The 23,907-nt window shown below is 50.3% G+C and overlaps 1 protein-coding gene across 6 annotated transcripts; it reads right to left on the reverse strand.

Annotated features, from left to right (window-relative positions):
* Nucleotides 1-1,630: 1,630 nt before the first annotated feature.
* Nucleotides 1,631-23,907, reverse strand: TCEA2 (transcription elongation factor A2). 6 transcript variants are annotated; one of them, XM_068912073.1, is made up of 11 exons: nt 23,675-23,907; nt 17,094-17,187; nt 16,919-16,981; nt 16,153-16,258; nt 14,579-14,666; nt 8,230-8,363; nt 6,646-6,702; nt 5,685-5,839; nt 5,192-5,338; nt 2,571-2,642; nt 1,631-1,947 (listed from the first exon to the last, which is right to left on the reverse strand). In XM_068912073.1, exons 3-11 carry the CDS (start codon nt 16,970-16,972, stop codon nt 1,939-1,941), a joined length of 822 nt encoding a protein of 273 aa, XP_068768174.1. In that variant the 5' UTR covers nt 16,973-16,981; nt 17,094-17,187; nt 23,675-23,907; the 3' UTR covers nt 1,631-1,938. The 6 variants fall into 6 exon arrangements, with proteins under 6 accessions (XP_068768174.1, XP_068768175.1, XP_068768170.1 ...); XM_068912074.1 differs by having other exon boundaries at nt 23,699-23,867; XM_068912069.1 differs by lacking the exon at nt 17,094-17,187 and having other exon boundaries at nt 23,699-23,891.

Raw genomic sequence — 23,907 nt, forward strand, 5'->3', positions numbered from 1 at the left:
TTTAAAGCGAGAGCCCTGAGCAAAGGATCCCGTTGGGATCACTGCCTCAAGAGGAACACAGCCCTCAAAGGGGCTGTGAACATGCTTGCCGTTGCTTTAATGTGGCTGCTTACTCCTCTCTAAACTTCACAAAGATCTCTGATGAATGTCTGCTGTATGGCATGCTGAAAAGCCAGTGGAAATACTTGTTTTTCACCCTGGAGCAGCGGAGCAATGCAACAGAAGATGCAACTGCAAATACTCCTGTATTATGTGTGAGCAAGAGCTGAAACGCAGAGGACTGCTCCAGACCTGCCTCAAACTCACAGGCTTTACTGGGGTCCCTTGAATACCGTGCATCACACCCAGTTAAAAGCTTGGGATCTCAGAAGAGATCTTTAAAGTATCAGATCGAAAGCTGCTGTGAGGAAAGTTTCCTGGCAAGTTCTAGTTACCCCCACACTGATCCTGCAGTCTGATCCTGCAGAAACCCCACAAGGTCACATTTTGAGACTTGGCACCTGAGGATTGCTTCGTTGCTAGCTCCCTTCTTCCTCATCTCTCCCCTTCCAGATACTAGTTACGAGCTCACTTCAAACCTCATCCAATTTGCAGAGCTAAGTGCCAGCAGCTCCTACTGATCTCTGCAATTCCTGTCTCTTCCAGCTCAGGAGCCCTAGAAAGTTTTCTGTACTTACAGCATTTCCCCACCTCTCTCTAAGCTTCTTCAACGAGTCCCATAGGAAAAACTCAGCCTGCCCCTCAGCAGCCTGGCTAGGAGCAGAGCAAACAGCAACAGGAAACTGTCTGGGACTTCCTTTTAACACCCTCACTGGCCAATGAATTCTCTCCACCTGCTTTATGGATGGTTTCTCGCTAAATCAAGATTAATCGTTCCCCGGTTCCCTGGCTGATGGCAATCAGGAGCAGCCTTTGGCAAGGTGAGCAGCTCAGCCAGCAGGGACAGCAAGAGGCTGCTGGGCCCTCCCTGTGAGGGCACAGCCCTGACTTTCCCTGCCCCTAACAAGGTGCTAAGGGAGCCCTCAGCTCTAGGGGACTCCTTCCACAAGAGGGAGGGAGCTCTAGGAAATGCTCACCTCACCTGGGTCTGTGCCTAGCACTCTCTTTCCTGCTCCACAGTAACAACCATTTTGATTTTTGGTGGCTGGTGTCACCCTGCTTCTTGTCTGTTACATCCTGCATAGCATGTCCTTGATCTCATCTTTGCAGCAGCGTGTGCTGTTGGCATTTAAAGGCATGAGATCACAAGGTATGTATCACACACAAGGGATCCAGCCCCAAATGACTAAATTATACTGGTGCAAAGTCAACTGAATGCTACCGATATCCACCTGAGTTTGAGAGCATCATCTAATCTGTGCCCCAAAAGCTGTGTTCCACCAACAGCTCTCCTCCAGCCAGCTAAGCAAAGCTAGTACTGCCCACCCAGCCACTCCAGGATTTGGCCCAGTGTTTTCAAGTTCACGAGTGATTAAAAGCAAGCCTTCCTGCACCGAAGGTGTACCTACAAGCAGCTTCTTGCTTTCCGGTGGTCCAAGCACCATCCAGTCCTCATCCGTCTGGACAATGACTGTCCCCCAAGCTCCCATGCAGTTCTGCGTCGCAAATGCAAAGTGCTGTACGCACACAGTTCAAATAAAAGTCAGAAACTGACAAAAATGTTTAATATTAGTTTTGAAGAAAAAATTACCATACTCGCTTAGATGAGAAAATAACGACTAAGTGTGTCTAGTGAGCTCTCCTGCTAAACTGTCAACCCACAACTGTGGTTCTCCACTTAGGCCCAAGCAGGGAGGCAGGCCTCCCTGCAGCTGCTCTCTCAGTGCATGACACAATGCAAACTCACTTGGGGTACAATACACAATTGCCGTGGGAGCTGGAGTATGGAGGTTGCGTTCTGATCTGCGTTTGGCTGCCGCTCTTGGGCCATGGCACATATCAGCAGAACTGCAAGAGAAGGGAGTTTAAACCCTGATTAGAAAATCTCACTGCCAAGGGGAGTTGCAGGTCATGTGCTTGTTGCCTAGATGAAGATAGGGATCCAGGTGATGATCTTGTTTCTCAAGCTGGCAAGGGCTTGGGGATTTTGCAGAGGCAGGGCTCAGCCCCTGGAGCAGGGGCCAAGCAGAGCTTCCCTTTGAATCTCTCAGCTGTGGCACTGGCTCTTTTTAGTGGTGCCATTTCCGCTCACCATTAACAGGTAGGGAGATTTCTGCTCACATCCGAGTGCACAGCATAAAAGAGCAGTTTTTAAATCCTACATGCTGGCATCACCACCATCTCTGGGGGGCGGGCACAGGGAGCATGAAAAGCACTGTGAAGTTGGTCGTGACAGAACGGGGGATGTGAGGAGGGAGACAGGGAATGAGAAAGCGAGATATGACCCCAGCTGGTTTGCAGAGATGGGATGAACCCAGGAGCTCTTGCCTCTCTGCTGGGAGGAAAGACCACTTGCTTGAGCCAGTCAGTGTTTGGCAAGCACCTCTGAGGACAGCAGGTAAGCATCTGCAGTATCGTGGGTGCAGCTACCCTAACACCCCTCAGTGCCAGTAATATCCTTGGTGTGCTACCTTCCAGCGATTCCCACACTCGTTGCACACGACGAAGGTGGTCATGGGCTCATCAGAGCTGCGGGTCTGCACCTGGGGGAGGACACAAGGGAAATGAGAGCTAAGCATCGCACATGGCTTCATGGGGGGAGCTCCTTGTGCATTTAGCCACCAGGGATCCACGCTGGCCTTCTGATCACGGTCAGAAATCATTGAAGAACTAAGGGCTGGGAGAGCAAAAGGAACCGACATGTAGAATGAATCTGATTATTGTTTTACATACAAATATACACCCATGTACATATGGTCTCACGCTCCTAGGAGACTTTCCAATCCTGCAGCTAAGCCAGGCTTCACATTCTATTGAAAATGTTTCTTTAGATCATTTAAGCATGAACAATGTATTAGATAAGTGCCATCCATAGCTGCCTGCCAGCACGCCCAGTGACCAGTGAGTACAGACTAGAGCAGCCCAGCTTTCCAGTACTGAAAGGGCAGGAACCAGAGGGCTATCCAACCAGACACAAAAATAAACACGTGAGGGGCACCTGCATATCCACCTACAGTAAAGAAATTGCTCCCCATGCCAGGGAGACCCCAAGGAAATTACACTGCTGCAAGAGATCCCCTTGTCTACTCTAGAGCCTTATGCAAGCACAAGACGCCCTGGCTCACACAGGGCTTGTCTCCTCAGATGACCACCTGTCCTTTCCAGCTGTGACAATGGCAGCAGCAAGCAGATGATGCCACCAGTGTTCAGTGGCTGCTATTCAAGCACACTCCATCTAATGACCCCTCTCTGACACCCCCGAGGGAAGGGCGCTGGGGCAGCAGAGATGTCCCTCCTCACTCCCTTTGCTGCCCATTCTTTGTGGGTAGCTCTGGAGGTGCACATACCCACAGCTGGTCCCTCTCCACACTATCCCCAGGGTCTGGACACAGTCAGCTCTGAGACTACTAAACTCTCAACCCATCAAGCACATGTTCCAACAGCAACCTGTAAAAAAGCACTCAAGCCATTCCCTTTTACATACCAGTCCTACATCCCAGCCTCACAGGAACACAGTCTGGGTTACCAGGTTCTGCACATTTCTAGTCTGTTTTGCATTTGAGCCATTAAGAAACTCTAATATTTAACCCAGATGTGACTGCTGCCTCTGAACGGCTCTTGCCAGACACACATACTTTGCTAAAAATCAGATTTTCATGGCATTTAAGTGCCACAAGGCACTGGGCTTACACTACAAATACTGGCACTCCCTGCACACATCAGGCAGCAGAAATATGCCGAAGAGTAATTATGGTGATCTATGTATGTAATTACCCAATGTGCAGAGTCACAGCATTTCCAGGATGCAAATTAAGCATGTTTTGCAAGCATTCTCTAGTAGCTGGATTCTGCAGTTCTCACCCAATGTTACTGCTTAACTCTGAATGTTTTCATAAACACCGGTTCATCTACTTGAAATTTAGGACATCTCAGTCACCAGACAACATGTGGTGATTGTCTTTTCACTGGAAAATTAATAAAAATACAGAAAACCTTTTGATAATTACATTTAGAAGATCCTGTCCTGACCTGCTCCAATACTAGGCAGTCAGACTCCAGTCCACTTCAAGTGAAGCTAGAGTCCCACACGCTGCTGAAGCAACCGAGACAGACAGTTCAGTCGGTACTTCTAGCTGGCTCAGTGGGACGTGCTCTCAGAGCGAGCGAGGCCTTTTGCCTGAGCCAGCCTTTGGGATGCAAGAGTGCTGTTCAGCCAAAGGAAAATCCCTGGTCAGCTGCCTGGCTCACATCTGTGCTTGCACATCACAACCAAGCACGTTAAGGGATTTCACTCAGTACTTGCATGCACAGTTTGTGTGTACCCACTCAGCAAATGCAGCAGAGCAAACGCGTGGTTGCTGGTGCATTTCTGGGTATCTGCACATTCTAAAAATCTGACTCACAGCAAACGCACATTTATCTCCAGATGCCTGCAGTGGACATGGGAATCAAAAAGCACTGGCAATGCATGAGGTTTCTAGCCACTGTCCATCAAGGAGAACAAGTCCCCTCTGCCTGCTCACACTGTGGCTTTGTTTATTCTTTATTATAGTGTTATAATGTGTATATAATATGTTGTTTGATTTTAAATAAGTCAGGATTTGTCCAGCTGCAGCTTGCCTATATTCTTAATTTGCACTTTTAATACCATCAACGTGCCTGCCTTGGTCCCTGCAGTCTCTCTTCTCTGTACTACCCACTCCTCTCTCTTTCCTGAATCTCCACACTTCTCTATGATCTTCCCAGCACCTGCTTTCAGTGTGAAGCTCTCTCAAGCTGCTCAGCAAACAGCACCACCATATATCAATTCCCGAAAGCTTCCTCGCTGACTGATGCTGCATAACCCCTGCTCTTCCAGATGCAAGTCAGCATTTGCACAAACAGGCAAAACAGTTTATGTAAGCTTCAAGGGAGAGATGTGTGCTTTCTACGCTTTAGAAAGCCCGAGTGTGCAAAAAGCTTCTCTCCATCAGTGGCAAAATTTGTCCCATGCTGCAGGGCCTGACACAGAGTAGCGCAGCTCAGGACCATGACAGATCATGTCCTGTGCAGAGGTCAGTGGTGTGGGGGCAGTAGGAGCCAGAAGACAAACCTGGGTGTAGGTGCAGTTCTTCTTCTTGCATTTCCCACAGGTGAAGAGGTCAGTCTGCGTCCCTCCCGTCTTGGCCATCTGATGCTCCCGGATTGCTTCTTTCGTCATGGCTTTCCTGATTTCTTTCAGCTCATTACTGGCCATCTCCTTTCAAAAAAGCAATAAAATCACATCTGTCCAGCTTTACCACCACACCCACCGCAGGGGAAAGAAACAACAGGGCAGGATGGCTTAACGGATAGGCATTAACCCAGAAAGCCTTTCGTTTCTGGTACTGCTTGATATCTAGCCCCCTTTCATGATCTAAAGTCCCAAAAGACTACTCTCCACATTGAAAATCCCATTGCTAGCTCCCTCCCCGTGCACTCCAGCAGCAGCCGCTGAGCTGCACCTCAAGAGATGTGCAGCCCTGTCAGCATATCTACTTCTTGCTTCAAGCTAATCCATATGACACAGCCCCTGTAAGAAATGAACCCTGCTCTGGCCTCCTCACCTCTGAGGTCATCACTGCGATCTGCTCAGGGGTAATTGCCCCACACAGCACGTTCTTTTTCAGCTCAGGGTTTTTAGAGTCCTTCAGATTCGAGATGCGGCTCCTCACTCGGTTTTTGTACTTCATGTCAGTGTTCTTGATATCTTGGTATATGCGTACATGGCAGTCAAGGAGCCTGCAATCAACCCAGAGAACTCCAAGCACTTTCGACACCATTCACAAACAGCAGGGAACGTTACTGCTGCCAGCACACGGAGGAAGGTACCAGGATCCAAAGACATTGTCTGTTCTGGGAGGTTAACACTGAATTTGAGAATAGGTCTACGCAATCCCAGAGTCCAGGGGCTTTCAATCCTTCTGGCCTTTTCCCTGTGCTGGAAACAATCTTTACTCTCAGTTCTGCTCGGGTTCTTCTACACGGTCTTTTTCTCAGCAAGGAAGCCACATAACCCTCCACTAACAGAATCCAGCTGCCCCTCCTACCCCATAGCCCCCATACCAAGCAATCTCGGAGCTTATCTCAAATCTACGTGCAACTTGATCCTCACTGCTCCATCTTCCCCATCGCTTTTGCCCCATGTCAGCACGCTCTCCTCAGTAGGGAGGCACAGGGAAGTTGCATGTATCTGGAAGCAGAGCTGGGAGCCGGAAATAGCATTTTGGCAGGATGGAGAAATTGGGGCCTGAAAGTCCATTATGGTGCGAACAGGAAGGAAATAACTGTGTCAATCACACCAGCAGGGGGTCGGCTCTGAGCTCCCATTACCACACTGGTGTTTCCTTAGTGATTCAGTATTCAGCCAAGCAGCGCTGGAACCCGACTCAGAGCCCTGACAAGCAGAGTTGCACCACAACATTCATACAAAGCAGATTGTCCCGTTTTTCCTTTGAGCTCATTAATTTCATGGCCTGGGGGCTCCACTCACGCAGGCCCCTGAGAAAGCCCTATACATAAGGATATATTCTTCGATCTGAGCTGCTATGTGCTCACAGTCAGCGCCAATGGCAACATAGTCATCTGTAAGACAAGAGGAACATGACGTCAATTACTTCCAACCAGGCAACCATATTTCTGAGATACAAATCTCGAGAGTTTGTTATTGTGATTTACCTGCACCTCTCAAAAAATGTCATCTTCGTCTTTGCTCTAGGTATCCTTTGACTCCTTTGCAGTGATCAAAATAGGCAAATCCAGCCAATTTATGCCCTCTGCCTCTCTACTAGGTAGACTGCACTGAACCAAAACCAACAAGAACCTGGCCCCCAATAAATACAGTTTTCCAATATCCAGTGTAGTCCTGGTATAGTTGAAGTCAAGCATACACAGCCAGGAATTGATTCGCAGTGGACACTGGTGTCCATGAGAAGTAGGTTCACTCAGATCAACAGACTCATAGGGCCTAAAAATACGAAGCCCTGGCGTCGAGCCTTCATTTCTCTTCTCAGCTCAGTGCCTCCATCTGGCCTTACCTCTTCTTTCACACACCTCTTCTTGTCAATTAAGCGGCATGATACAGAGTGCAGTAACTGTAGGAGTTGGGACACTGGTTATGTTAACCCATATCATAAAGCAGGGGAAGGTAGAGCAGAGCAGAGCAGGGCTGAGCTAAGCAGAGCAACAGAGCTGAGGAGACTACTTCGCAGGCTCTATATAGCAAGGGTTCTGCTAAGAGTTACACAAAGTATCTAACACAACATAAATCTACACAAACACAGGTAGGCTAGAAGTGATGACTTTGTGAACCTCTCCATCTGCCGTCTACATTCCTTGTCTCCAAATTAATACAGCTCTGCAGTGCTTAGGCAGGCCCCAATTTTCCAAAGGGACCTGCAGTTTGGATACAAGCATGTGCGGTATTTTGAGATACTTAAGATCTGACTTGCAGAGATGCTGAGCACCTGCGGTTGCCTGTGATGTCAGATGGCACACCCTGAGTGAAGAGAGACGAATCCCAGCCCCAGCCACAGGGGACCACAGTCTTTGAGGGCCTCCGGTCTGCATGGACAGAGGAGTCCTAAGTGCAGAACGTGACTGGCATAAAGCCTATTACTGACAAATCCCATATATGGAGTTACTGCTTCATGCTGTGCCCCAAGGGGAAGTAGAGATGTCAGCTTCACTATACAGCAATCAGACAAGACTGAGACCTAGAAGGGAAGGAAATACCTGCACACCTGGAGATCAAACTTCTGATTTATGACCCCTGCTTCGTACTGAAAAGGCAACTCCACCTAATCTCTTGGCTTAGCTAACAGAGCAGAGCACTGCTGTTTGCACATACAGCTCCTAACAGCCGTAGCCTGACAAATTGCCTGGACCTAGCTCAAGTCAGGTTCATACGCAAGTGTCTGTAAACGCTGCAATGACAACAAATCTAACAAAGAGGTGACCAGTAGCTGGACTGAGCTGGATGGCAATAATCCTTTGATGAGGCTGCTCCAGAGGAACCTAATTTGGCACTGACTTACATGCAGAGATCTCTGTTAGGATGCACCAGGAGCTGTGAAGCACATTAGATGACACAAGGTTTCCTCCATTACTTACCATCGGCCTGTAGAGCAGTTGTCAACATTTCTCTGCATTTGTTGCGGACAGCATCGCAGGTGACGGGTGCTGGAGGGAAGGTGGTGATTTTGGGGGTGGTCGGAGTCTTCGGAGGCTCCTGCCTTTTGTTGGAGCTAAAAGAGAAACTTCACCTGTCAGAATGTCTCAGTTCAGGTTACTGAGAGCAGTGAAGGGATCAGCAGGTATGTGGCCAAGCACCCTGTTAATTATAATACAAAACCAGTCAGAGGAAAACAGTGCAAAGATACATGCCCCAAATCAGCATATAGCTCAATACAGCACTTAGCATCATCAATCCAGATACAAGATCTCCTGTGGACTCTGATGTTTTAACCCATTAAGCAGGCCTGCTAAACACAGTACAACTACTAGACCACTGGACATCGACCAAAAATATTATCAAGCCACTGGACATTGTCAGTAACTCAGACAGGCTCAGGACTTCCTGTGATCACCAACACTCACTTGGTCTGGTATCATAGCACGCAGATGCATGGTTCTTCATTTCTCTCCTGCTTCGCAGGACACTGAGTCCCGCAAGACACGATAAATACATTCTCTGTCCTTAACTGCTCTCAGAAGAGAGGGAGCAGAAGCCACCACTAAGGTTAATCTCAGCAGGTGTTGAGCTGGTTCCTCGTCTCATGTCCTTTACTAATGAGGTGTCAGCAGCGGGGAAGGAGAACAGTTAAACAAAAAAGCACTCCAGCTTTCTATAGCTGACAAGGAGGGCAGCAAGCTGCCTGCTGGGGCAGAAATCAGAATGCTGCGTGAACCCCTTCAGAATAAGGAGCTGTAAAGAGCTAGCCCTGCAGCTTCTGTGCTAAGAAAAGGAAAGAAAATGTCTCTTCCAGCTCTGGTATTTTAAATAAACACAGCATAACACATCAGAGGTTCTTCAATTTTTCCTACAGCTCTGGTCAAGACTTTTGATTACTCATCTCACAGAAGAGCACCCCTGCATGACCACACTCAGTTCACACAGGTGCCAGGCTGACAGAGGACAAATGAATAGTGCTTCACTTGCAAAAAGAACTTCATTTTCCACCTGCAAGCAATTGTGACAGAGGCAAGGGAACACAAACATCTGCCTGTTGTGACTGTGCGTCAGTCAGGTCATTTGCCAGGGGAAGCCAGCCTGAGACAAAAGGCACATAATCGCAGCCCAGACCTGCATGCACAATTACTGCACGATGCAGGCAAGCTGAAGCACTGCACGGGCTCAGCTCGCTTGCACCACTGTGAGATTTGCATGCCAGAGGAGTAACTTCACAGAGCAGTTCAGCTCGGGGTACACCTACAGCGCTGAGACATTTTGCCCATAAAGCCTAACATCTGCGCAGAGAGTCAGTTAGCCTCACAAACACTGCAGATGAAAAATTTGGCCTATTATGATTCCCAGATGATTTTATAGAGCTCTTAACTCTAGGCAGCAAAACAGCAAACTTTTCAGGAGAGGTTGCTCTGTCTTTGGTGTTTGGGCCATAAAACGCACAGCATTTATTGCCAGGGTCTAAATAACGTTAATGCAATAATAGATAAAGAAGAGAAAAACAGAGAAACCCATGATTTCACCCACGCCATACTGGAAACGTCTTTTTGAAGATCCAAGTGACTTGACAATTACCATCAAGCTAGGACGCTACTGCCAGTTTTTATTGCCATGGAAAATAAAACTCTCATGACTAGGAACTACCACTATACTGTCCGGGAGGAGACTAGTTAGCCCACAGAAGACCAACGTTACCCTGGAAGCCTAGTGAAGCTGCTGCTGTATGAACTGAGCCAGACAACCTCGGGGACTGATCCTGGGACACCTTGCTACTGTAAAGTTCATATTCAGTCTGGCTCTGGAGTCCTTCCAAGATCTTAAACCATCTTAGATAGATTTTGGTTGGGAATAGGTTTCAAATTGTAAAGGAGCGTTATGAATTGGAAGAGATCGGCAAGGGCAGCTACAGAAATGTCTTACCCTGAGGTGTTTAGGGTTGTTAAAGAGCAGCTTAGAGAAAGACCCGTCAGGAACAGCTTGGACAGAGTCCATGATGTCCTAGGAAAGGGATGGCAGATGATGCCTTCAGAGAGCTCTTCTAACTTCCTAACTCCTTTGTCGCGTTTTGCTAGCAGCAGTAACACAAAGGCCTCTCAGAGCAAGACACTACATGTAAACTCCCATCAGTGACCTTCACATCTTATTTGTGACAGTTAATGTAAAAAAAAACACTAAGTTGACGAGCACCTTAACGTGCAGGAAATAAAGCCAGGATATCAAGCATCCATACTTAAAGCCAGGCTTTTAAACTAATATTTACACAGGTAATATTTGATTTTCACAAAGGTTCTATCCGCAAGTGCAATTGACTCGGATATTTGGATATTTATGCCCTGGAAGCAGGAAAAAACACCTAGATAAGAGAGGTAGATATCCCATTTCTATTGGGTGATGAGTAAAGAAATATTCACCTGCACACACGGGGCCTCAGATCAGCATCGTTAAATAGCCTGAAGAAAACTGAGGAACTTCTGCTTGGAGAGGCTTGGTGAGGCAAAAGTTCAAAGCCCTTCTCCCAGCAGCACAGATGCAAGTTTAGAAGTGAGTGAGCAAGATTCACCCCAGAAGAGGCAGCAGCCCGGCAGCTCAAACACTCCCACAGAATGGAAGAAATTAAAGCTACAGATCTGAATAAGGTACAGTAGGGATTTGAACTCAGAAGTCCCTGTCCCACCTGAGCGTCCTCATCATCACTAAGCCAGTGGCCGTTTCAGAATAACTAAAAATACTCTGACGTGCCTGGCTTCGTCCAGCCACAAGACAGGAAACGCTTTGAAATCTCAAATTTTCACTGGACAGGAAAGCTCTTTCTTGCCTACTTCTAAAGAGAAGTCCCCGGAGCCTACTCCAGGAATCTAACTGCTCAAGGTAGCCCCCAAACAGTGTAAAACAGCTGCCTGACTGGTGAGTCAAAGCAGAATAAAAGAGGACTGGAGCATTAAACTGCAGGCGAGTTAAATCAGCTCCTCACACCTCCCGTTTGAGCCCTATCAGACACTGAGGTGACAACTGATCACTCATGAATTAAATGAAACAGACTTCAGCCACTCCAAAGACCACATAGAAAGTTATTTATTAGGCTTTAGAAGCTTATAATTAGAATAGTTGGAAAATAGACCTCAAACACACCTAGAGGACTTATTTCAGGAAATCCTTGTGGTTTACGCTGTTCCTGCTAAACAGGAGAAGGAGCTTGTAAATCTATCCGGACAACAAAAGCTTATACATTAAAAAAATAAAAAACAAAAAGCGAAAACAAAATGGTGGCAAAGCAACAGCCAGGGACCACAAGCAGAACTCAGGGCTGCACTGGAAGAGAAACTGGCCAAAGAGCTGAATTCAGGCCACAAATCCAAAAATTCTTAATAAAGGCTTAAGAGACTCCTGGAAAAGAGAGAGCTCACACTGCCAGAGAGAGAGAGAGAGAGAAAGAAAGAAACATTAGACACAGCCCATTAAGATGTACTGTGCTAATGGTCTAAAACACTACAGCACAACAGAATATGCTTTGGATTACAGTACACAGTACGTAACTTTACAGGTGCCAGCCCTACACTGGCTGGCGAGAGGCGTTCAGGTCTAGCAGCGCTAGCTCCCTAGTCACTACGCAAGGATTTCTCCATCTGGGCTCCAGAGAGCAAGACAAGTTTCAGGCCAAGAGCTGTTCAAATATTTCTCCCTGACAGAAGAGGAAGCCCCAGCCAAAATCTATCAGACTAAGAGGCTGAAATATCTGAATACAAACTGATCTCTTTTGGGTCTTGATAGCAGCCTCAGCTGAACCAGCAATCAGGCACCAAGCAATGAACCAGACTCCCTTCATCACAGCCTGCGCTTTAGAGAGCAAAGCCAAAGACTCTTTGCTGCTAAGAAATTATTTTTTTGTCAAGACAGATTAGTAGCTTATTTTGCACCACTAGGGAACAAGCAGTCTTGTCTTTGTACAGGGAGCCTGGTTCAACAGACTGACACCAGGAGCTAGCCTCCTCCTCTGGATCTGTGCTAAACTAATCCCTTTTGCTTCTGTTTCTCCTAGAAAACCAAGGGGACGTTTGGCCATTTAGAAGATGATGGAGGCTGAATACATGTAGAAAGCATCAAGGTGAGGGGGAAACAGTAACTGCAGTGCATCCTCAAGGCACAGAGGAGGTTAGCTGCACAGGCCAGAAAGCTCCACTACGCATACCCCACGATAACTGTCTGCTACAGCAGGGAAATAGGTGTAGAGGCAACCTCCCACTATGGCCGGCGTGCTATTTTGAGTGAAATTACTACAAGCCTTAGCTATCAAACCAGGTGTCCAAGCAAAAACAGCTAGTTTTGCTCATGACTGTCTACCACCACTGCACACAGGGATATGTATCACACTTCCTTCCCTCTAGGCTTAGCATTCCCTGAGGTACATCTTCCCAAGGCTAAATCAGAGGCTTCCCCTTTTCCTTGAACTGCAATACTACTTCCTGGCTGGAGCAGTATCAGCCACATTCGTAATACTTACCCCTTCCTTTACAACCACGCATGAATCATTGGCACGGACGTACAAACTGCTTTAAGGTAAACTCAGCATGAACTCGGGGGCATTTATTTACTACCGGTGAGAGCGGTCAGTAAGTGCAAGGCAACATATTCCTCTTTTCGTGTGAGCTTCAGAAGGAAATTGCCTTCTCCTTTTCCCATCAGGAACAGCAGACAAATGCTTCCGCTCAGGTTTCTGCCCTTACCCTGCAGGGAAAGCTGCCTCCCCTTTACCAGTAAGGGCATGCACAAAGGCTCGTACCCCCATCACTGGCTCAGTTCTACCCTCATCAGTCCTACAGCAGCTCCTTCCTGTGTTCACACCCTCAGGAAGGCAGCACTAGCCTGCGTTTTAGACTGTAAGGATCAGATACCAGTCATACAGAGAAGGTATTAGCACCACAAGCCAGGTGATAGCACTCAAGTCATTCTCTCAGCTCATAAGCAAACCCTTCTCAGCTATCATTGACTGCTCTTCAGCCTCAGATCCTTGTCTCTTCAACAAGACAAAAGGAAACAGCAGCCAGGAGACTCCATCCTACTGCTCTAACCCCAGTACGACTGTCACACACCAGACTGCCACTGTGTGTCACATACACTCACCAAACTGGACTGCCCTAGCTCCAGGGTTGTGCTGCATTACTACAAAGCTGAATTCTTCTGGCTGTGAGGTCTTAACACATTCATTGCAATGCTTAGTTGCAATTGTATTTTTTACATTCTACGCAAGATGAGCTAGACAAAGATGCAAGCAACAAACTGAAGTTCTCTAGCTCAGCAAAAGCAGCTTTCTCCATCACCAGCCCTCTGCAGAGCTGCAAGGGGTTAGAAGACTCACACCAAAGCGTCAAGGCTTGAGACAGGCCCAAGCAAACACAAGAAAATGGGGAGCATGACAAAAGAGGTGACTAACAGGGACAGAGAGTCTACAAACCAGAGGGAATATAGTATTCAGATTCCAAATCTTCTGGCAAATTTCAGAAACTGTCAAACCTATGAAATACAGTCTCCTAGGACTGGAGGCTGAGAGAACAGGCTCACCTCTGGAAAGGGTCTAGGACAAAGCTTTTTAAACTTGCATTTGCCCCCTCCCCTTATAAAAAACAAAAAAAAAACAAAAAAAACCAACACTGCGTCCACTCCACGGCTTAGCAAGTGTAGCTGCAGAAAGTGGAAACAGGATGCAACATTCAATGCATGACAAGGGGCAAGCATGCGGCAGACCTGCTAGATTGATGGACATCAGTCCAGAGTGAAAAGAGGACTTCTGCTGGGACTTGCTGAGAAGAGGACAAAGAAATGGAAGTTTTACTACAGTGATGCATGAATATCACTCCCATCCACCAGGTGAGACTGCAAAAGCCAAAAATAATCTTCATTCTAAAGGAGTTCAAAGTCAGAAATAAGCAAAAATATAAAAATGCAACACAAAATATCCAGAGGAATGTTTTATTAATAAAAAAACAACACCACAAAATCAAGAATGGAAAAACATGAAACAAGTCATGAATAAAAGCAAAAAACTCACTAAAGCCACTGTGTTTTGTAGATGTTTATTTCTGCATTACAGTTCAGTTTTTCTTTATTAAAAACACCACACAGATGGTCACTGAAGAAATCTAGACTCTTGGTGTATCTGACCAGGCATTTGAGTATGCCAAATTCCCAGCTCAGACACTTAAAATTAAAAATTATCACAAGGTGCCATGAGAAAATTCAAATTATGTAACAGTATCATCTTTGGCTAAAGGGAAGCATTACCTTTGGTCTCTTGAGTTAGTCTCCTTTGAGGAAGATGTTGGCAAGGACAGGTTTTTCTTTTTCTCCTCACTTTTCTCCTCAGAAGCATCTATATTCAAAAGGAAAGAGAAAAAGCAAACTTGGATGCTAAAGGGTTCAGAACTGGACTTTACAAAACCTTGTACATACTAAACAGCGTCTTCAAGCGACTGAACAGAGTTGGCCTAAGGCAAGTTGTTATTCTCAGAAAAGAATCAGGAGAAAGAAGGCATTTCGGGCCTTCCACACTTTCAGACCTTTCACTTGCCTCTGAGTAGAAAGGAGTTCAAACAAGTTTCACCCACCCTAGCCAGAAAGCAGAGAGCAATCACCTTTCCTCCGTAAGAGATAAGCTTCCTCACAAGACATGCCTCATCACAAAGGTTTATTTGTGAGAGACCCTAGCTGCAGAGTACAGATTAGATCAAGTTCTCCAAAGCACCACTTTAAAAGCAGTATTTCATGCCAATGACATTTTAGGGGCCAGTAAGGGCTAGCCCTTCTGGGAATACAATTTCTCATGTTTCCCAAGTGCTGCTGAAAGCCAGTAGCACAATCCTGGAGAGAAGTTTCATTTTACTACAGAAAAAAGATCAACCCAAGAGGTAAACTGTCCCGGCCTAGCCAATACGCATCAACTGCAACATGGAAATGCCAGCCCCAGGCAGGACAGGAAAACAGCACTTCTAGCACTCATTTAGCCTGTCAAGAAATGGGGCATCCCGAGGTGCAGATTAGAGCCAGCTGCTCACTTCACTTGAATTCACTTCTTATTCTTTCGTTTACACAGAGCAACCCGAGCTATCAGTTTAAAAATAAAGAATGCTTGAACGTCATGTTGGGGTACTTTGCCAGCAGCATAGACCGAGAGACACGCTATTTGCCCTGTTAGCAGGACACAGGTAGAGCTGCCCTTCCAATCTCAGCACTGCCAATGATTCATTTTTTTAACCACACAAATGTAACCACTGAACACCATATTTGTAAGCTCTATCCGTAATTTTGAGGTTAGTTAGTGCGTGTCATATCAGCATTAAGATTTTTCAAACAGAATTACAAGCTTCTGCTTATCAGTGTCCATCACCATAAAAGCCTACCCAGCAGGAAAAAGTCAGCGTAATTTTGCCTACAAAGGTGTTAAAATAAGGTCATCATCTAAAATGCATTCCAGCATTTCTTTCCAAGCTGTTACACCAGACTGACAGCGCACGCTGTTTTAATGCAGTACAGCACACACAACCAGGGTGGAGGGCTCAGATATTATTTCTGCAGCTAACATTGCTAATTATATGATCAGGTACATGTTCAGAACAGTCCTGAAGCTTTCAGTCCACTTCCCAGGAAAAAGCTGGATGTTAGTTTGACAACAGGAACTAAATCCAGAAGAATGCAAGGCAGGACATGGAACTCTGAAGACAGAGGGTGCAATCTGAAAAGCTGAGCTGCTAAAATATTCTACCTAGATCAATAGATAAGTTTTCTTGAGAAACCCAGCCTCTAGCTGAAGTCAGCTACTTTGCAAGTTGACTCTGACAGGAACATGCTTACTTTCTTACCTAGAAGTTTCTTCCAAGACTTGATGAGTGATTTGGCAAGTGATATCACTTCTTCATCTGTGCTCTGCTTTCTCAGTGCATTTACTGACATCCCAATGCGGGTGGACTGCAAATGAACGTTCGAGTGAATCATTCAGAAGCAAACTAGTTATTTGTTACTAACCAAAACCAGAAATAAGCACAAAGCCAAAGCAATGACCAAGATGTACACTATCCAGGGACTTGCAGAACGACTATCTCTTTCCAACTTTGGAAGGACTAGACGACAGTCTTCGGCTTACTCAAACTGATCATACGAGTTTGACTTCCAATCACCCACAAATACCTCTCCTACACGCCTCGCCTCTCAGTGACAACTAAAGCTTATCTTGGAAAAAAATCCAAGATGCATATCATAATCTCTTGAGTTGTTATGCTATTCACACCTCCCCATAGAGGGCACCCTGAATATCACCACTACAAAGACTTAAACAACCACACCCATGATGGCTCTTTATGCTTGCTACTTCAATTTGCTCTTCCCTCTTTTTTAAATCCAGGAAAGGATTTGAGTAGTTACTCAGGCTTGCCACACCAGGAGCGCACAAAGTTACCAAGGCACCAAAGCCAATTAATTGCGAGTTCAAAGCCACAGTTCAGTACTATTTTTTAGATGCAATGTTTATTTTGATGCTCTGAGTGAGGCAAGAAGTCAGAGGGAACCCATTAAGTTCATTTAAGCAACATTTTTGGTTCATCCAGATGCAGTTTTCAGCGTGCAACTCACCTGCAGCAAGTCCAGAGTCATAGGCATACTTTTTAGTTCTTTCAGTAAATCCATTGCACCATCCTGCAGAGAAGAAAATTTGACAGTGAAAGTGCCTCTGCTTTTAGTAAAGAAATATAACAGGCTGGGCACAAATTTAGAAAGCTGAATTCGAAGGACAAAGAACTCAACAAACCTTCCCTAAAACATCAGCAAGGAAATCAACAACTCCTGGGATTGCAGTTTCAGACTGAAAGAATACATCCTTTAATCCTGGAGGCACCCAAGATCTTGGAATAAGTGAAAGAGAAAAACATGGGAGTGCTACAGATCTGTGCTGGCAGATGGCACAACTGTTGCACTAGCTCATTATTCTTATCTCAAAAGCTTAATGTTTGTAACACCTGAAAGATACATCTTGACTTACAACTGTCCCTTCAGCACACTTGCCTTGTAGGAATAATCCTACTACCAGACTCAGTATTTTGGGGGCCCAGATTAATGATTCGCAAAAAACAGTTTAGCAGAGGCGCAAGAACTGCACAATCACTCACCTAAAGTTCAAAACCATTGCCCAGAGCCAGAGCTACAGGCATCTTCTTTCTGCAGCGTGAAACTTAAAGTACCTGTTTCCTAGTTTACTGCTTTTGATGCACCACTCCGCTCAGGACAAGAACCGATACCAGCAGCAAAGCCATCAAGCAATGAAGCTAAGGAGCTGGTCACCTGAAACTCACTCATGAAGTTTCCATGCACCAGATCTGCATCCAAGAACCCAGACCCAAACAATGTCTGACTAGGCAACCTGGACATATTTAAAAGACGTTAGTGTCAGAAACAAGCAGCAGGGATAAAAGCACTAGCAAAGCCTGCCTTCAGTAGCACCCTCAGCAGATCACAACCTAGAGCACGTCAGTCTCCACTCAGTCTGCAGTTTGCTCCCATCCCCCTTCTATCAAACAAGGCCTTCTAGTGTTCACGTTTAACAGCTCATTTAAAATACTACCCACTCCAGGCCCATTTGCAGTACAAGACCTACAGAGCCTATAATTGCAGAGATGGGAAGCAGCCTGCGCTGACAGACTCTGTCCTCAGATCCCTTCTTCCCTATGCAGGGAGGCTGATCCCAACTCATTACAAGAAGCAATCCAGCTGCCAGTGCCACCCTGCAGGACAGAAGCTGAGAAAGCCAGATCAAAGCAAAGTCAAAGGTTTCAACGTGCACAAGCGATTCACTCCAGCACAAACCATGCATTACCGTACCCAGAATGAGAGACTTCCCATCCAGGCAAGTTTCACACCTTTCAGTTTCTCCAATAGTCATAGACTGAGTCCATTAAATCCAAAGATACAAACAACAAATCTTAACATACAAAATGGCCCGATTCCTGTCTCCGTTGTAAGAAATGGAGCCACTTGGGGCAATGGCAATGAACGGGGATCCACGCAAGTTAGAGCAACAAGCAGGTACTCCAGAAAATCATCCTGTAGGAAGAGTTAGCAAATTAGCTGATACACAATAAACACATGCATGTGGTTCAGTACCATATAAAACGCCAGCTAACAGGAAGCATTAGAGACAGCTCATTTAAGAGGCTGCCTCTTCCTCTATGAAGCTTGGAAGTAAATTCAGCAAAGCTACTTCTTTCTCATTTAAACATTAGCATCAAAAACCTGCTGTCAATGGGAACAGGTTGTGGTGTAGCCTGAACACAGAGCACTGCTTGAAGGGAAGGCTATGGGACAGCAAGGCGGGCTCTCTGCAGGCACGACAAGATGCTTTTTGAGGTCAATGGTAAGGAAAACAGAAGCAGGTTGTACAAAGGGTCTCTGTTCCCATATCTGGATATTTTCCCCTACACTCACAGTTTGGTAAAATATCAGTCACCAAGATGAGTGCTACTGGGATGTTTTGTTTGGAGTATATATTTCTTTCTCCAGAACGACTGCCACTCTACAAGTGAGGTGGTTGGTAAAAACCTAGCAACTAGAACACCCAAAAATGCAGCGCCCAAACACTTTTCTGTATTGTTACAACTACTACTAAAGAGCCAGCACTCACCCTCATCCACACGGCCCACGGAGCCAGCCCAGGATCCAAAAGATCACGTGAAGCTAGACAACCACACCCAGCATCCCACAGTCCAAATACCACATTCCCCTAATCTCTTCCCATTCTCACTCACATCCTCCTACAGCCCTCCCCACCCCCACAAGCCCCTTGCCTCGGCCCAAACCCAGGTGCAGAGCCTACCTCCATCACGATCTCTTGCCACCCAGCTTGCTGCCTTGGCATTTGTACAAGCACAACCAGGATCACCCAAGCACCAACTGGCACATCCCATTAGGCAGAGAGATACTCGCTACTCTGGCCCTGCACACCCCCCCCGCGGATACAGTCACACCGGTTATGATACACCCTGCGAGACCCACAGTGGGCAGACAGCAGCAAGGCCAATCCTTGACGCTCCAGGGGCCACCCGACAGCGAACAAAAGTGGTGCTTGCATGAGACAGGGCTGCTGCAGGAGATAAATACAGAAGCACTGGATTTCCTTGAGGGCACAACACGGAGAGCCACAGGTCAGCGCTGGGGGGATGCACAAAGATCCCCATCCCAAGGGCTCCCAACAGGACAGACCAGGAGGACTGAGGATACCCTCCAGGAGGGGAAACGGCCCAGCAGGCAAGCGCAGGCCAGGGAGCAGGCAGCCCACACTGTGAGCCCTGGGGTGCTGAGCTGGGGGGCTGGCGGAGGTCCTACAAAGGTGGGGGAGAAGGGGAGGGTCCCACCATAACGGGGGGAACGTGGAGGGGGTCCCCACAACAGTGGTGGTGCAAGGAAACAGGGTGGATCCCACATGACCACAAGAGGGATGGAGGGCTCCAGAGAGGACCCCCCCCAACTATCGGATCAGAAATAGGGAAGGGGGAGACTCCCCACATCACAGTAAGGATGGGGTGGCCCCCCACCCCAAACGGGGGGGCACTTAGGGGGACCTTACCCAAAAGGAGAGTTTTGGGGCAGTAGGACCCCAAAAAGGGGAGGGCATAGGGGGGTGGGGACCCACACACCGAAGGAGGGGGGTGTTGAGGGGTCGCTGGGGGAGGGGAGCCCCTCCCCAAACAGGGGGGGCCGTTGAGGGGGGAGCCCCATCCCAAAGGGGAGATGGCATTGAGGGGGGGCAGGGGGAGGGGAGCCTCTCCCCAAATGGAGAGGGCGTTGAGGGGGGGAGCCCCATCCCAAAGGGGAGAGGGCACTGAGGGGGGGCAGGGGGAGGGGAGCCTCTCCCCAAACAGGGGGGGCATTGAGGGGGGAGCCCCATCCCAACAAGGAGAGGGCGCTGAGGGGGGGGGCAGGGGGAGGGGATCCCCTCCCCAAACGGGGGGGGGGCGTTGAGGGGGGAGCCCCATCCCAAAGGGGAGAGGGCACTGAGGGGGGGCAGGGGGAGGGGAGCCCCTCCCCAAACGGGGGGGGGGGTTGAGGGGGGAGCCCCATCCCAAAGGGGAGAGGGCGCTGAGGGGGGGGGCAGGGGGAGGGGATCCCCTCCCCAAACGGGGGGGGGGCGTTGAGGGGGGAGCCCCATCCCAAAGGGGAGAGGGCACTGAGGGGGGGCAGGGGGAGGGGATCCCCTCCCCAAACGGGGGGGGGGGTTGAGGGGGGAGCCCCATCCCAAAGGGGAGAGGGCGCTGAGGGGGGGGGCAGGGGGAGGGGATCCCCTCCCCAAACGGGGGGGGGGCGTTGAGGGGGGAGCCCCATCCCAAAGGGGAGAGGGCACTGAGGGGGGGCAGGGGGAGGGGAGCCTCTCCCCAAACAGGGGGGGCGTTGAGGGGGGAGCCCCATCCCAAAGGGGAGATGGCATTGAGGGGGGGCAGGGGGAGGGGAGCCTCTCCCCAAATGGAGAGGGCGTTGAGGGGGGGAGCCCCATCCCAAAGGGGAGAGGGCACTGAGGGGGGGCAGGGGGAGGGGAGCCTCTCCCCAAACAGGGGGGGCATTGAGGGGGGAGCCCCATCCCAACAAGGAGAGGGCGCTGAGAGTGGGGGGCAGGGGGAGGGGATCCCCTGCCCAAACGGGGGGGGAGCGTTGAGGGGGGAGCCCCATCCCAAAGGGGAGAGGGCACTGAGGGGGGGTTGGCAGAGGGGAGCCCCATCCCAAACGGGGGGGGCGTTGAGGGGGGAGCCCCATCCCAACGAGGAGAGGGCGCTGAGGAGGGGTTGGCAGAGGGGAGCCCCTCCCCAAACGGGGGGGGGCGTTGAGGGGGGAGCCCCATCCCAAAGGGGAGAGGGCACTGAGGGGGGGCAGGGGGAGGGGAGCCCCTCCCCAAACGGGGGGGGGCGTTGAGGGGGGAGCCCCATCCCAAAGGGGAGAGGGCACTGAGGGGGGGGGCAGGGGGAGGGGATCCCCTCCCCAAACGGGGGGGGGGCGTTGAGGGGGGAGCCCCATCCCAACGAGGAGAGGGCGCTGAGGGGGGGGGTTGGCGGAGGAGACCCCCACCCCAAACGGGGGCCCCGGCCACTGCCCCCGCCCCGGGACTCACCGCGCTCTTCTTGGCCACCATCTTGTCCAGCCGCTTGGCGATGCGCACGATCTCGTCCTCCCCGCCCATCGCTCCGCTCCCCGCGGCGGCTGGGTCCCCCGGGGATGAGGGGGAGCGGGGGGCGGCGGCGGCGGCAGGGGCTGGCGGCGGCGGCGACTCCCCGGTGCCCACAGCCCCCGGTACCGCAGTCCGGGCGGGCGGGCGGCGCGCGGGGCACGACGGGACTCGTAGTCCCCCGAGCGCCCGCCCGCCTCTTCCCGGCGCCCCGCCGAACGGCAGGACTGCAGCTCCCAGCGGGCCGCGCGGCCCCGCCCTTCCTCTGCGCGGGGCATTGTGGGAATTGTAGTCGGGCGGCGGGAGGAGCGGCGTTAGTCCTGTCACAGCGCCCATCTTCCTCCCCCCTCTACTTCAGGGCTCCCCGAGCCAGCGGGAGCCGAGCAGCCATCCCGCCTCTCGCTCAGCCCCGTTCCTCAGCTTGCCCCAGCTCCGAGCTGGCTTGGCGGGGGCCGCAAAGGGAAACCGTGCTCACCCCACGGCGGTCCCCTCACAGAGACCAGGGTCCGGCCCGGGCGGGATCCCCGCTCGGACCCCGCCGCAGCTGGGCCTCGCTCCAGGCCCCCCCCCCACCGCCCCCGAGCCGGGGGTCCCGCTGGGCCCGAGGGCAGCAAGGCCGCGCGGAGCGGCGGCCCTCGGGGCCGGGAAGGCCGCTCCAGCTACGAGCACCGCCGAAGTTAGTCCCGCAGCCACCATCCGGCAGCCGGCCGCCCTCAGTACCGCCGTGAAGCCGTGTGCTTGGTTAAACCGAGCTCTGGGGCAGCGCGGCGCAGCGCGGCCCAGCTTGAGAGGCTTGGGACGAGTTAGCAGAAACATCCCTGGCGGGATGGACACGGGATGCGCAAGGGAAGCGTGGCAGCTCTGGCATCCTTCCTGCTAGGCGAGCGGTTCGGTCGTGCTCGGGCCAGTCCGAAGGCCGGGACGCGGAGCCACCCTGTAGGTGGCACTCGTACACTGTGCGAGGACGGCGTGTCCCCAGGGAGGGCCGGGGCACTGTGCCGTGTCCGCTCCCGGGACTGGCTGTAGAAAGTCGTTGCTCTCTCCAGCTGATTCCTGGCGGCGGGAGAGTTTCAGTGCCTCCTGCACAGCCGGCTTCGCGGCCCTCGCCGAGCAGTCAGAATGGGACACCCGCTTGGCACGGGTATTTAGGAGAGGGTGTAAGGCAAAAGGAAAAAGGAGAAGAAATGCAAGCAGGCTGCGGCCCCAGCGAGTGCCAGATACCGTCTCCTGTCCACCACCGCTTGTAGGGCCCTTACTGTGCAGGTAAATAGCTGCCATGTCCTGCCCCAAAGGGACAGGGAAAGACAAGGAAACTTGCTGCATGGGTCGTGGGCTGCAGGGGCGAGTGCTGAATCAGGTATTGGGAGCGACGGCTCCCTGAGCTCAGCTGCAACCCCACGCCCTCCTGCAGCAATGGAGTCACTGAGGCCAGATTTGGGTCGGCATGCAAAGGTGGGGAGTATTAAGCAGCAGAGGTGCTAAATCTCTTCTGGGTAACTGTCCCCTGAAACTGCTCTTTTAGGTACCCAAAGCTTCTGGTTTGCAATTCTGCATGGCAGCTCGTGCTGAGGCAGATGGCAGTGTGGGATCCTCTAAGCAAGAACTGCTCCCCAGATGCACTGGGCAGACTCTTTGATTCATCTGCAAACCAGCAGAGATGGCCCTGAACCAGACCTTAGCTCCAGATTCTCTCCCTCGCATCACGCTTGGAGCTACCTTGAAACTTCTTGGCTTGGCCCCATCTTTGCAACTGCAAATTCCCTCCAGCCCCCAGTCTGGAGTCTCTACAGCATCCGGAAAGCCTGCATCCTTTGGCAGGGTCTGGCCATGAAGCAAAGGACTGCCATTTTGGAGGAACTCACCTCTGCTAGGGAGGAGGAGGCAAGTCCAAGCAAGGGGACACTCTGGAGGACCCCGGAAGCAGGCAGCCGCCTGTCCCGTGTGGGGTCGGGTCACGCCAGTCCTTGGCGTCAGAGGAGCACTCGAGAGGCACTGCTGCCACTGTAAATGTGGTTTGTATCACTGCAACGCGAACATGGTTCCTAACCACAAATATGGCCCGGGACGTGTCCCAGATTCCAGAGCGCTCAGTCACGCTGAGCACCATCACCCCGTTGCTCCCTGCCTTGGAGCGAGAAAGCCATCACCCCGCTGGCACCCACTGCCTTCAAACACCAGCTTCCTACCGTGGTGGCCTAGAGCATCCTCACCCGATCCTCACAACTGCATGAGGGCAGCAGGTCCTGGAGCAATGCAACTGCACAAAATCCGCTTAACTTGCAGCACCTTCAGCTGGACGGGAAAGGAAAATGGCCCCGGCCTCTGCACACGCATGGGGCATGGGCCAGACCTGCAGCCAGACCCTGACCCTTCCACCCTGCCGTTCTGCTCTCCCCAAGGGTTAACAGGACAGGCGTTT

This window comes from Struthio camelus, chromosome 18, assembly GCF_040807025.1.
Source record: "Struthio camelus isolate bStrCam1 chromosome 18, bStrCam1.hap1, whole genome shotgun sequence".
Lineage (NCBI taxonomy): Eukaryota > Metazoa > Chordata > Aves > Struthioniformes > Struthionidae > Struthio > Struthio camelus.